The following is a 14,939-nucleotide window of genomic DNA, read 5'->3' on the forward strand; positions in this document are numbered from 1 at the left end:
GCTGTCACCATTAATTGTGTGCTATTGGCTTGTGGTGTCCTTACTTGTGTATTGTGTGCTGTGAGTTTGTGGTTTTCGGTTTGCTGTTCTCGTTGTTCTCTCGCCATTTTTCTCCGAATCGGCTTCGTTTTGGCACATTTTGGCGGCCGATTCGAACTTTGAATGAATCGCCTGCTTACTAGAGGTGTTTATAGTGTGCCGTGATGACGAAGCGCCGGCGTAAGGAATGCGAAGACAGCGACGATGAAGGAAGAGAGGGGAGCACTTCGTCGCTTCCCTCTTTACCCGAGCCGCTACTTACACTACAGGATGTCAACAAGATAGCAGAAAATGTAAACACGCACCGCGATACGCTGCTTGATCTTTTTCGTACTGAAAAGGAATCTCCTCGATACACCAAGATAAAGAATGCTATGTTGGGTATTGATGAGGCGTTTCGTGCGCTATCCAATGCCTACATACAACAAGTGACGGTTTCCAACATGGCCTGCTTTTATGAAAAAGTTCTTGATTGAGCTTGTGAGGCTGTGAACACGGCGGATACGGCGGTTGAGAGGGCTCCGCAGGCTGAGAATTCCAGAGGATCATATGCGGCCGCGGCGGCTGCGCGCTGGGATAAACCTGCACATAAGATCTCGCTAAACAATGGTAAAGCACTTTCCATTGAGCATACTGAACGTGTTGTAATTGGACCCTCCGTGGCTGCTGCCGGCAGGCTCACCTCTTCCGCAATCACCAAGCAAACATTGCTGGGTGCCGTTAAGCCGTCTCAGCTGAAGCTAAATATTAAGAGAGTTGATTATGGTCCACGAAACACTGTAGTATTGGAAGGTCGTGGCTTGAGCTCTCAGATGTTCTCGAGGTGTCCAGAGTTCGCAGAGGCGGGGCTTGAGATAAAGTCGGATGAAAAAATGTCACCACGCCTAATTGTTCACGATGTTCCTGTTGATCTGGAAAAGGAAGAGATTGCCGCCTGTATTGCGACTCAAAATCTCGACTCTGCTGCTGCTGACGTCATTAAGCCTATTTACTTGTACCCTGCTGGCAGAAAGAAAGTGCGCTCTTGTGTAATAGAGGTCAGTCCCAAGCATAGGCTGGAGTTACTGAGACAGCAGAAGATTTGTGTTAACTGGTCTAGATGCCGTATTGAGGACCACATAACAATAATGCAGTGCTTCAAGTGCTCGACCTTTGGACACATAGCCAATAATTGTGATAAGGATATTTGTTGTGGTCACTGCGCTGGCAACCACCTGAGTAGTAAGTGCACAGTTAGAGACAAGAGTGACATTCTCAGGTGTTGCAACTGTATAACTGCAGGTAATGCTGTGCACTCGCACTCAGCATTTGACAAGGTGGGATGTCCGATTTTGAGAAAAAAGGTTGAGCGTAAGATTAGATCCATTGACTATGGCTCATTGTCATAAAGAACTATTTAAGATAGGCCATATTAATGCACAGTCGCTTGAGGCTCATTTTGCGGACGTCTCATCTTTAATCTCGGATCATCAGCTTCACCTGCTAGCGATTAGTGAGTCCTGGCTTAAGCCGTTTACATCTTCCAATAGATTTCCAGTACAGAACTTTAAGCTAATTCGGTCTGACCGTGTTGGAAGAGGCGGCGGGGGTGTGGCATTGTACGTGCATGAGTCCATTCCATGTAGAGTGGTATGTCACACCATGGCTGGTGAAACCTACTCAAAAAGACCTGAGTACCTTTTTGTTTCGCTTGACTTCTGCGGTGCGCGTGCGCTGCTCGGTGTCATCTATTCCCCTCCAAAGGCTGGTTATTGGTCTGACATAGAGGATGTTATTATGAATTGTAATTTGCCTTGTGATTTTACGGTGCTGCTTGGGGACTTCAATATTAATTGGACTGATGACTCATCGAGCTGCCGCACTTTGCGAAGCTCCTTGACGGTGTGTGGCCTTCAGCCACTTTGTTTTTTGCCAACCCATCACATTGGTGATTCGCACACGACAATTGACTATATCTGTGTAAGTGATGTTAACCGTGTTCGCAATTTCACTCAGTTGCCTTATCCTGCAATATCTAAACATGATTTCCTGTCGGCTTCACTGTTGTTTGAAATCCCGCGGAGTGTTAGTCGCCTAGTGACAAGACGATCATTCCGTGACTTTGACATTGCTAGTTTCAATAATGACCTTCAAAGCATGGATTGGAGTGACCTTCACGGGTTGCCGGATGTTAGTCGGAAGGTTGATTGTTTCATTGAGCGTCTTACACAGCTCTACGATGCTCATGCCCCATATCAAGTGTTCACCCCTCGGAAGAGGCGTTCACCTTGGGTTACTGATGGTCTGCGCGAATTGATCAGGGCACGAAATAGGGCGTGGACTGTGTACAGGAGATATAGAAGGGAATCTGATCATGCGGCATACAAGCGGCTACGGGGTCATGTGCGCCGAGCATCGCATCAGGCCATGACAACTTACTACAGGGATAGATTGGTTAAATCGAGAAGTGCGACCGAAATGTGGAGATGCGTGGGTGAGATGGGCGCTTCTTCAGGGTGCAGAGAGAGAATTGCGCTCCCCGCTAGCTGTGACGAAATAAATAAATATTTTATTGGTTGCTTTCGCCCTGCGCCTTCTGGTGGTCTATGGCCAAATGTGCAGGTCTCTCCTGAAGACCGCTTTTACTTCTCCTACATGACGCCTGAGAGCCTATTGAGGGCGATCGCCAAGGCCAGGTCTAATGCTGTAGGCCCGGATGGTATACCTGTAAGGAGCCTTAGAAGCTGTCTTCCAACAATTCTCCCAGTCTTGATGCATATATTCGACTGCTCATTACAGTCGGGAGTATTTCCTGATGCGTGGAAAATGACATTCGTACGTCCGATTCCTAAATGTCGACAGCCAACTGACCTTGGCCAACTTCGACCTATTGCTCTCTTGTCGGCCACATCCAAGATTCTGGAAGCTGTCGCTGCCGAGCAGATTACTGAATACATCCAGCGCCGTGACCTTATCGATCACTTGCAGTCCGGCTTCAGAAAGCATCACAGCACACATACTGCACTTATAAAGATGGTCGATGACATTAGGGAGGCTGCTGACGATCAGCTGATCACGCTGCTTGTCGCTGTCGACTTTTCAAAGGCATTCGACTGTGTTGATGCCAGCTTGCTCTTGGTGAAGCTTGGGAGACTTGGATTCTCCGACTCAGCGTGCGCATGGATTCGATCCTACCTTTCTGGTAGACAGCAGGTGGTGTTGGATGATGATGGCGGAAGATCGGCTCCACTGTTTCGGAGGGCGGGTGTCCCTCAGGGGAGTGTGTTGGGCCCTCTTCTGTTCTCGCTGTACATTAACGATGCGCCTTCTGTGCTGAGACACTGCAGGCATCACATATATGCAGATGATCTCACGCTGTACATAAAGGGACGTTATAGCGAAGTGCCTCGCCTAGTTTGCGATATGAATGAGGACCTTGATGCGCTTGGTCTGTGGGGCATTAACTGTGCCCTGGAAGTTCACTCGGGGAAGACGCAGGTTGCGTGGTATGGCTCCCGTGGCTTTATCAGCCGTATTCGTCATTCTAATTCACCGAAGGTTCGGGTAGGTGGTAATTTCATTGAGTACAGTGATGCAGTTAGGATCCTGGGAGTTATCCTTGATGGGCCTCTGACTATGGCGCAGCAGATTACGGAGACCAGTAGGAAGTGCTACGCTGCTCTTTCTCGATTGCGTAAGTGTGGTGACTCTCTCGTGCCTGAAATGCGTTTGCTGCTTGTGAGATCGCTTGTCCTCCCATACTACGACTATGCTGCCTGCCTGTTTCTTGGCTTGTCATCGGAGCTGCTGGTGAAAATGCAGCGTTCTATGAACGCGGCAGTTAGATTTGTTGCGGGGCTCAAGAAGAATGAGCACATCACACCCACGTACATTCGCCTCAATCTCATGCCCTACAGTGTTCGTCGGGACTACATGTGTGTTGGCTTGCTTTGTAGCATTTTGAAATCTAGTGAGCCGCGGTATATATCTGAGTGCATGGTTTTCCGCTCATCTGATGCTGCAGGCTCTAAGAGAGCAAATACCCTGGATCTGGTTATCCCGTGGACGAGGACCGAGTTCTACAGTGACTCGTTTAGAGTTTACGCTGCTCGACTCTGGAATCGCCTACCAATTGTTATTCGTGTGCAGTTTGATCAACCCTGTTTCAAGAGGAAACTGGCCGAATTTTTACGGCAGGACCACTTCCGTGGTTCTAAAGGGTCGTGCCTGTAAATTTTATGTGTGTGTGTTACCTGTGTGTACTTAATTGTTGGTTTTAAAGACTTGTCGTCTGCCTATTTGGCTCATTTTAATTTATTTATTTATATGGTTAATTATATTTATTTATTTTATTGTTGTTTTATATTTGTTTTATGTACAGTCTCTTTGTTGTTGGTGCATACGACACCAGTGTCATTTAGTAATTAACCTACCATTGTATTAAATCATATGTAACGAGCCGAGCTATAAAGAGCGCTCTGCTCTTAGCTCTATAACAATAAATTCAATTCAATTCAATTCAATTCTCTCTTTTATTCCATTCTGGCGTCTTGCGCTGCGCCGCAAGTTAGTTGTGTTTTGGATCTCTGCCTAGCTCGATCTCCGGTGACTTTGTGGACATCAGTCTATACATCTAAATAAAAGGTTCTTTGTTTTGTATCACACAGGACTTTTCTCTCAACCTCCCTTCCTCAAAGAGACACGCTAGTGACGGAAGTGGGGCTGCCAAATCGACCCGGATAACCGGACCTTGCCCCTTGGGCACTCATTTCCACTCTCATCTGGGGTAAGACTAGGAGGTCGGTACAGCAGTGCCAGATGTATCTCTAACCAGCAGATAGGCAGCCGCAGTTCTGCCATGTTCAGGAACTTGCCAGAAGATGGAATGAACCAGGACAATGAAATACTTCTTAATAATAAAGATAACAATGATTGGTTTATTCAGTATCAAAAAGTTACATGTGCCCTTAAGCGATGATTGAGCGCTAACTAAACTGCGCAGCAGCGCAGCTCGACGAAGAACATACGAGAGGGACGCGTGGAGAGAGGGGAACGCTCCTGCTCTTGTCCGACGGCGATGGGACAGAGTCCCTACACACTCCCCCCCTATTAATGCAGTACACCTAAAAAGTAAAGTTGTGATTTACTTTTCCTGCAATCAAATCAATCAAAACAAAAAAAAACTTATCAAGAAGCAAGAGGTTAAAATTTCAATTATTGGTTTTATCAAGCACAATTTTGGAGGATAATAAGAAAAATCAAGGGCTGATGAAGTTTGACAAGAAAATGTACCTGAATCTCTGAAATCATCGAATGGCTGTGAATTTCAGTTGCTCTAGAGGCTGTAGTAAGGAGTTTTTTAATAATTATTGTTCACAATGGAGGTACAGAGAAAAGTCACTCAACGCTCTCATGAAAACTTGGTGCCATGTGATGCTAATAGCACAGTTAATAATAAAAATGAAGTTCAGACTTGCTCAAAGTTAACAAGTGCGCAGCTCATCATATTCCAAACATATAGTACAGTTGTGGTAGATGGTCTTTATAATTATTCAAATGAAGTAAATTATAAAGGTTAGGAAATTTCATAAAGCTGTAGATGTGTGACCTGGTCACCTCCAGTCCAGCAGCCCACCAACTTTCCAATTTTGCTGGCTGCAGTAATAGTTGCTCAGCAGTTAGATATCGGTTTTAGTATTGTAATGCCAGTTTGGATTTGTATTCTCTCAACCTGGAGCAGCCAGGCTGTATGATATATACATCAAGATCAGTGTGCCAAGTGATCGAAGGTTATGTCCTTTTTTTTATTCATGTGTACCTAAAATATTCGTAGTGTTGAGAAATTTAGTATGATAATTATAATTACCATCAAGATTTTACAAAATAATTTGGGGAGCTGGCGAAACGAATCCAGCTGGCATTATTGTGAGTTGTTATGGTTGTGGAAAAATAATGATTCACTTTGATGACAAGATGTTTAAGAACGACAGCAACTGTTTGATTAGCGATCCCGACAAACACAAAGGTCCTGTGAGAGCACTGAACTTTAATCCATTTCAGTCTCATTTTCTAGCTACTGGTGCGACAGATAGTGACATTTATACTTTGTATATGAATAGGACAAATCAGCCTATGTCTCCTAGTTCCAAAAAAATTTACCACCTAAGGATGTACTAGATAAATCATAGAATACACGAGTTACGTTACTTGGCAACATTTTTTTTTATACATTCATAATTGACATTAGAGCATACTGTTGTTTACAGTGCAACACATTCTTGCTTTAACATTTTCACAGCGTTGTGTCATTTGAAGAAGAATTAAGCCATGGTAATACTCACCGATGCCAATTCAAGAGCTTCTATAAGCTTTATCATCAGGAATTTTAACATAATAATTCCTCATCATTATTGAAATATAAGTGAGATGGAAATCAGTACACTGATATCCTGATATATAGTCACACAGCTGTCTCTTGCTTCAGAAGAGGAATAAACTCCAATTCTTGAACTGTGGGATTTGAGATTTGCAACCACACCGTAAAAACATTCCAAAACCATCGAAGGAAAGTAATATAAATTGCCTGGAATCCTTATAATTCTGATCTTCTCAGTTATGCAAAAGACAATAGAATTCTTTCTTGGAATCCTAATTTCGATATTCCAGTTCGTAGCAGTTAAATTTTTCTCGCAACTCTGTTTTTTATTGTGTGATGCTTATTTTTTATTACAAATCTTACTTTAGGGTGGTGATATTGTTGGCTAATTGGCTAAAACAAATCATGGAAACTTAAATGTGCCTTAGTGTCCTAGATGAGCTTGCTTGGTTGTGAGTACTACTTCATATGGCCAGGCAATAGTATACTCTCTGTAAGGTGGAGCTAACCATTGATCTGCTGAAACGTTGAATAAAATGTTGATTTATTTCCTGGCATGGACCCATTCCCACAAGTCTCACCGGTGATGCAAACAGAACTATATTATGAAAATAATGCTGTAGAGACCTCAGTCGCTGGTTTAATGGTAGCTAACTATGCGAATAATACCATAGTTGAAGTTATACCTTTTATTCAACTAACCATGAGAGTTGGAAACAAAAATAAATTAGTACCCGAACCAAATAATATACCAATTGAGTCAGACTATACAGCAGAAATTAATGATCAAACTGCTCAATTCCAACCATTCCAATAATTGTAATTAAAACGCTTCCAACTAGTGTTCTCGTAATTATTGTAGCTCCACAAGCTTCCAAAGTAATATTTTGTAGCTTGCTATACATGCCATTATATTTAAAGTTCCAGGGATCAATGCAGTTATTGCGCCGAAATTGTTAAATTACTTGAAAAAAGTAAGCATTTGCAATTGACAAAATTGTGTAAAGAGATGCTACTTTTAAAAATTTAAGTATCAGTTACATTTCAACATTTTTACAAATTAAAGCTAATTTTTTTTTAGAAATAACAAACATTTTATTACACCTGGATCTGTCCTTACTCTTTTTTTCCATTATCCTTTTTTCACGATACTCTCTATTGGATTAAACTTTTCTTTGAGCTCATCAATAGAGAAAACATTAATCATACACAACTTTACATATCAAAAGAAAATTGCAAAATCAACACCTGTAGAAATTACGTAAGGACAAAGACAAGATTATTTAAAGAGTAAATAAAAAATGGAGAGGTAAATCTAGAGATGAATAAGAGGGTAAGTCGAGTTATTAAATTGTATATTCGTTTATTTACCATAAATCAGTTATTAATCAATTTCTTTTTTTTTTTTTTTTTCTATTTAATGATTTTAATTTAGTAAACGATTTTTTTTTCGTCACATTTTTCACAATAAATCTTTCTCTGTTAAAATTTCACTTGATAATGAATATGCAAAAGTTGGACTCAACAATAGCTTAATAAAAAATTAGGCAACTGTTAAATGAATATTATGTATACACCGGGTAAGATTTGCTCAAGATTTACATAAATGTATTAATCTAAAATCACGAGAACATTCTAAATAATAATTAAATTAATTACTGGGAAAGAAAGCGCCAGTTGAAAAATCCTTGCTGTTTCGGAGATTTTAACAGTAAGTAGAATAATTCTTGTGTAAGCAAGCAGTGGTGATAACTAGCCCGGTCATTTATTAATTCATTTAATAAACAAATTATTCCTTCGGCGAGCAAGTGACGGCGATAAGTAGCTCTACCATTAATTAATTAACTTAATAAATATATTATTTCATTGGCAAGCAAGCGGTACCAACAACAAGTTTGGCGATTTATTAGTTTATTTGATAGATAAACTTTTTCTTTGACAAGTAAGCGACAGCAACAAGTAGCTCAGCTTTTTGATGGATTATTAAGTTAATAAATTTATTCCTTGGTGAGCAAGTAGTGGCAATAAGTAAATAAGCTGTTAATTAGTTTATTTAATAATTTATAACTTCTTTGGCGAGCAAACGATGGCAGTTCATAGCTCAGCTATTTATCAGCTCAGTTAAAAATAAATTATTCAGTTGGGGAGAAAGAAATGCTAATAACAAGCCCAGCTATTTCTAAGTTTAATGAATAAATTATTTTTTTGCTGAGCAAGTAAAAGCAAAGAGTAGCTCAGCTATTTATTAATTTGTTTATTCAATATATAATTTCTTTAGCAAGCAAGTGATGGCAATAAGAAGCTCAGCTGTTTATTAGTTTAATAAACTAATTAACTCTTTAGTGAGCAAGCGACAGCAAGGAGTAGCTCAGCTATTTATAAGTTTATTAAATGAATTAATTCTTTCTTCGGCGAGTAAGCGACGGCGATGAGTAGCTCTACTATTTATTAGTTTACTTGATGAATATATTATTTCTTTGGCAAGCAAACCACGGCAGTAAGAAATTCAGCGATTTATTAGTTTGTATGATGGATAAACTATTCCTTTGGCGAGCAATTAGTGGCAATAAATAGCTCAGCTATTTATGAGTCTATATATTAACTAAGATGATTCTTTGGCAGGCAAGCGATGGCAAGAAAAAGCTTAGCATTTTGAAAGTTCATCAAATAGATAAAATATTTATTTAATCAGCAAGAGACAGCAAAAAGTAGCTTAGCTACTGATTAATTATTAAATAGATAAAACAAAATCTAAAAATAGATATATTTCTATAGTGGGAATGCAACGTTAATGAGAAGCTCAGCTATTTATTAATTTTTTTATGAAATAAATTATTTTTCTAGCAAGCAAGCAGCTGCAAAAAAAAAGCTGAGCTTATCATTATTTTATTCGGAAACTACATTTTTTCCTGGGTGAGCGAGTGACGGCAACTAGTTGATTAGCTATTTATGAATTTATTTATTAAATAAAGCATTTTTTTGCAAGAAAGCGACCGCAATGAGTAACTCAGATTTTTAATAGATTATTTAATAAATACAATATTCCTCTGGCAAGCAAACGGTAGCAATAAATAGCTCAGCTTTTTATGATTTCTTTTTATTGTTAAACTTATTATTTGGCAAGCAATCGTCGGTGGTAAATAGCTCAGCTTTTTATTAATTCATGCAATAAATAAATTATTTCTTAGGCGAGTAAAAGCGGTGGCAATAGGTAAATTAGCTATATAATAGTTTATTCGTCAAATGAATTATTTTTATGGCAAGCAAGTGTCGGTAATGAGAAATTCAGCAATTCATTTGTAAGGAAAAATCGGGTTTTACCTGGTGCGTATTCGATTAGGGAATCACGAGTCAGCCAATAACGCTACGCTAATAATGCTTTTTTTACTGCTAGCCTATGTTACTATTTTATCTATAAATGATATATCAAAACTGTACTGTTGCTTAGCAGCAATGTTTGATTGCCTACTGGCACTTTGTTTTTCACAATACTGAGAATCGATTGGATTCTGCTTGCTGATTCTTACTTGACAAAGGTATAATTAATTTTATTTTCTGTTATGTTTTACCGGGTTAAGTACTGCGACAGCCTAAACATCGGATCCAGGCTAATCTCTACCTATATCACTAATACTGTTTCGCATTCACCCAGGCTCGAAGACCTGTTCAACAAGGAGAAAACTCATCAAGAAAATTATTTTAACATAAAATTTTACGGAAAAACCTCCCCTAAAACAGACCGAAATTCATAGAAACTTTTTCCAGTAAAAAAAGTTATTCGAAAAATCTGTACTCATAGGAAATTGAACCCAAGACCCCTAGAACAGCATTAAATCCATAACGAGCATGATTACCACTAAGCCAAGGAAAAACAATTAATTTTTTTAAATAGAATGAAAAGTGGGTGATTGAATGAATGCCAACGCATGCTTAAAAACAAATAACTTATTCAATTAATGAACTAAAAAAAAAGTGAGATAATCTTTTCTGTCACTTAATCATCATAAAAACAACTTCTTTATTAAATAAACTGATGAATAGCATAGATTGTCCATGATGGGAACTGAAAAACAGCTCTGCAACTTTTTGCCGTTACTCTCTCAGCAAAGTAAAAATTGATTTGTTGTATGAACTAATAAATAGCTGAGCTACTTATTGCCACTGCTTGCTCACTAAAGAAATGACTCATTTCTTAAATAAACTTATAAGTAGCTAGGCTATTCATTGCCATTGCTTGGTCGCCAAAAGAAGAATTTACTTAATAAATAAATAATTAAATAGCAGAGTTACTCCTTGCCAATGCTTGCTTGCCGACCAAAAAAATTATTTATTAAACAAATAATCAGCTGAGCATGTTATTGGCACCTCCTGCGCCCTAAATAAATAATTAATTAATTTATTAACTGAACTGATTAATAGAGAAGCTAAAATTTGATGCCACTTGCTCACCAGAGAATCATATTTACTTATTAAACTAATAAATAGCTAATTTACTTATTGCCACCGCTTTTGCGCACCATAGTAATTTATTTGTGAAATAAACTAATAAAGAGCTGAGTTACTTTTTGCAACCGCTTGATCGCCCATGAACTAATTTATTTCTCAAGCTTATATAAATATCTAAGCTACTCATTGCCATTAATTTCTTGCAAAAAATGAAGTTTATTTATCAAAGAAACTCATAAAAAAATGAGCTGCTTATCGCCGTCCTTTGCTCTTACCAGAATAAAATTTTAATTGTTGAATAAACTTATAAATACCTGAGCTTCTTATTGCCGGCACTTTGTGGCCAAAAAATAATTGTACATATTAAATAAATTAATTATAGGATTCACTTATTGCCACGGCTTGCCCACAAAATACATAATTAGAGCATCAAATAAACAAAAGAAAAACTCAGCTATTCATTGCCGCCACTTGCTCCCTAAAAAAAAAATCTCACTATCAAACAAACTGAAAATAAACCTAAGCTACTTCTTGCCATCAGTTCCTCGCCAAAAAAGTATCTTATTAATCAAACATTTTAGTCAAGGGCTAAAATACTTATTTCTGTCGCTTGCTTACCAAAACAACATTTTATTTATTAAGTAAACTTATAATTTGCTAATTTACTTGTTAAATTCGCTTCCTGGCTAAAAAAGAAATCAACATAGCAGAAAAGTAACTAACAGCTAACCAAATTATTGCCATTTCATGGTCGCACAGAAAAGTAGTATATTTGTTAAATGAATCAATAGATAGCAGATGACCTTACGGCGTCTTTTGCTCGCTACTAAAATAGATCATTTATCAAGTAAACTAAGAGATAGTTCAGCTATTTATTGGTGCCATTTGCTCACCACAAAATTAATTTATTTGACAAATAAACTATCATATAAATGATTTTATGTAAGGCCATCGCTCGCTTGCCAAACACATGTATTACTCATTAAATAAATTAATAAATAGCTAAACTTCTTATTTCCGGTTCTTGCTCGCTGAAGAAATTATGTATCTACTTGATAAATCTAAGAGATAGACAAGTTACTTCTTGCCGTCGGTTTGTCACCAAAAAAAATTTTTTATTTATCAATTCAACTAATAAAAAAGCTGAGCTACTTAGAGTAGATAAGCTATGGCGGTTCTAGAACACGGCGGTTCTAGAACAGCCCCCCTTTTTGCGGAATGTCCCCCTCTGAGGCGTGCCCTTGTGGCCAATGGGCGAGAGGCATGATTTTTTTTGCACGCGCTGCGTGAGTTTGTGCGCACTACCTGCAGCGCTACTCGAGTTGGGCGCACTGCAATGTGCGTCTGCAGCGGTGGTTTGCACGTGCTGCTTGAATATGTAAAATCTTGTGCAGCTTGCATATGTGATGGTTATATGCATTTTGAGGTAAGCAAGCGCGTTGCATGATAATGAAGGATGTGAAGTGGTAGGAAAATAATTGTTAAAAATTTCTTTGTTTATTTTGATCAATGCGTTTATTCAAAATTTAAAAAAAATACTTGTACAAACTAGACTTGCAAAATGATTTTTTAAACATCTTATTCTTGGAATACAATACATTTTTCACAGCTCTTTATCGTAATCGTCATCGTCGTCATCATCAACATCAACCCATTCCATATTTAAGTAAAACTTTTTCATTCGTTTGACATTATGAAGAGCACACATGGATCTTTAGGCACTATTGTGATAAGCACAAGTAGTAACTAATCTTGGAAGTTCAAACGGCACATAGTCTTTCATATCAGTGACTTTAAAGCCAAATCTTTCAAGCCACTTTTTTTCTGATCTTCAATAACAAGTATCTTCGTAGCATTTTCGAGATTCTCTCGTAAAATATTTCCTATTTCCGTGTACTCGTATTTTCTCGAGTCCCAGCTTAGTCCATGATAGTAAAGTTCAAGGTATAAATTTTTATGTTTATACTTTTGTGGTAATTTTCGCCAGGTAAAGGGTGCTTTGAAAAGAAATACTTGTGCTTCTGCATCAGTAGCACTGAGCGGAAGGATAGCCGATTCTTTAAGCACATAATCGTTACCTGGTTTCTTAAAACCTTGCATGTCCACAAAATATTCCATTTTTCCACTATTATATTTTTTTATATTTTTATAACCTTCATTTTTAGGACAAGACCCTTTGTTGGTTAAATACTTATCGACCAAGTTTTTCAGCCAAGATTCCTTGTTCTTATTATCACCGTCCTTTGTAGAAATTTTTTGATACTTAACATTAGTTGTTAAGTTGCTTGTTCTCGGTTTATGAGACATATTGATTAAAGTCATATAACCAAGTTGATTTTTTCAAACAATTCTACAGTCTTTATCTTTTGATTTTTCCACAGATTTTGTTTTTTCAACCTTCACATCTTTCTTCTCGTTTCTCTTCATAAATTTTTCCCACTCTTCTTGTCGTCGTTTATTTTCTGCTTCCTCTTTACTTCAACTGTTGCTCCGACCTTTATCCATGATGGCTGAGAATAAACTGATGCTCGCAGAGCCCATGAATCGACTTTATATAGCTTTTACATGAGTTTCTTGACATCCCCACTCATTGGACTGTACTGAACGATACGGTCATGCGAAATTAAGCAATAAGCTGATGTATTGGCAGGAAAATTGTTATGCAACTCAAATTCTAGCCTCACATCTACTGGAGCATTTTTTAATGACTCGTTTTGTTTGGAACAATCGAGGACGATTAAAGGTATGAATGATTGAGAAAGTGATGTTTGCCTAATGAAGGCGTACAATCTTTGCCATAATATGAATTTTGAAAATCAGCATACATATTATATAGCAATGATTACTGATTACGCATTATATCAAGATTAAGATCACCATGTGCATAATATTGTAAATTTAAATAGAGTTTCACATTTCTTATATTGCAGTGATCAAACATACTAGCGCTTACATCTTTCTGATTTTTTCGGTTTGTTTGAAAGGCTAAAATAACATAACGCGGCTTTTCCAACTGATTAGATGTCTTAACCGTCCAGATATGTTTTGATGTGCTAGGTAACAGGGGATACTCATATAATTCCCAAGTTCGAAAACTCATAGATACAAACTTATCTTTTTGCAGATAATTTAGTAAACGAATTTTATGAGAATCTGACATTACCACGTAGGGCATAAGCCACTCAAGCTTTAATATTACTATTTTAAAGTCTTTTCAAGTTGCTGCGGCCGCAGGATCAGCAGCATTGGCATTAATTGGAGTTTGCAACACGGCATTTGTATCGTTTCTTGATCTTGTAAGTATAAGCTCATGTTTTACATTAACAACTATCTTACGATAGTCCTCAGCAAAACCTAAAATAATATTCAGTGGAAGTATTATATCAAAGTAGCCGTTGTTATTAGTAAGACTATCATCTTCTTCTCCAACGCCAAGCCAACCTGCATTTATCACAGATTTATTTTGATCAGGACAAAGCGATAACCAATTTTTCATCAGGGTTGTTAGTCCAACATTTTTGCACTTGTCTACCTCTATAGCATTTATCTCATATCTTATTTCTTCAAATAAGTGACAGATAGTGTTATTTATCAATGCAGTATTTGTTACTGCTGTATTTTCAGCTGCTTTGACCAATCTTCCGTAAACATGTAGAGAACTTCTGGATGGTAAAAGACACAAGTCTTGATGTTGAATTAAAATGCGAATTTCATCGCTATTGCCATATGTTTGATGATCCATACGGCTGATGAGCATGAATCTCATAGTGCGCAATTGATTCGTCAAATGCGACTGGAGACTGAATACTTAGAATTTCGTCCATTTTGTATACAACAAAAAAGTATCCAATTTAGTTTTCACCAGGGCTTTTTATTTTTAGACCGAGACTTTTTATAAACTGTATGTTTTGATGAGTTAGTTTTTGACGTGTCAATCGTTTTCTTGGATGTCTCCATGCTTTGATGAAATTTTTTCTTTGACGTCTCAACGCTTTGACAGTTTGTTGTTGACTGAGTGCTGGAGTGCATATTGAGCTGTCCGTATGATTTGTTTGGTTATTATAAACGATACCCATTATGGAGAAGGTTTTATGTGGAA

The 14,939-nt window shown here is 37.9% G+C and overlaps 1 protein-coding gene across 1 annotated transcript; it reads left to right on the forward strand.

The window, feature by feature from the left end:
* The first annotated feature begins 1,680 nt into the window (after positions 1-1,680).
* LOC111643807 (uncharacterized) lies at positions 1,681-4,251 on the forward strand. Its single transcript, XM_023392020.2, has one exon. The coding sequence runs from the start codon at positions 1,681-1,683 to the stop codon at positions 4,249-4,251; it is 2,571 nt and encodes an 856-aa protein (XP_023247788.2).
* The last annotated feature ends 10,688 nt before the right edge of the window (positions 4,252-14,939 follow it).

The sequence above is a fragment of the Copidosoma floridanum genome, unplaced genomic scaffold (genome assembly GCF_036245765.1).
Source record: "Copidosoma floridanum isolate Cflo_tuat_1 unplaced genomic scaffold, Cflo_Japanese_pri ptg000026l, whole genome shotgun sequence".
Taxonomy (NCBI): domain Eukaryota; kingdom Metazoa; phylum Arthropoda; class Insecta; order Hymenoptera; family Encyrtidae; genus Copidosoma; species Copidosoma floridanum.

Coding starts and splice junctions, on each gene's coding strand:
- LOC111643807 (XM_023392020.2), top strand. CDS start 1,681: ATGGCTGGTGAAACCTACTCAAAAAGACCTGAGTACCTTTTTGTTTCG.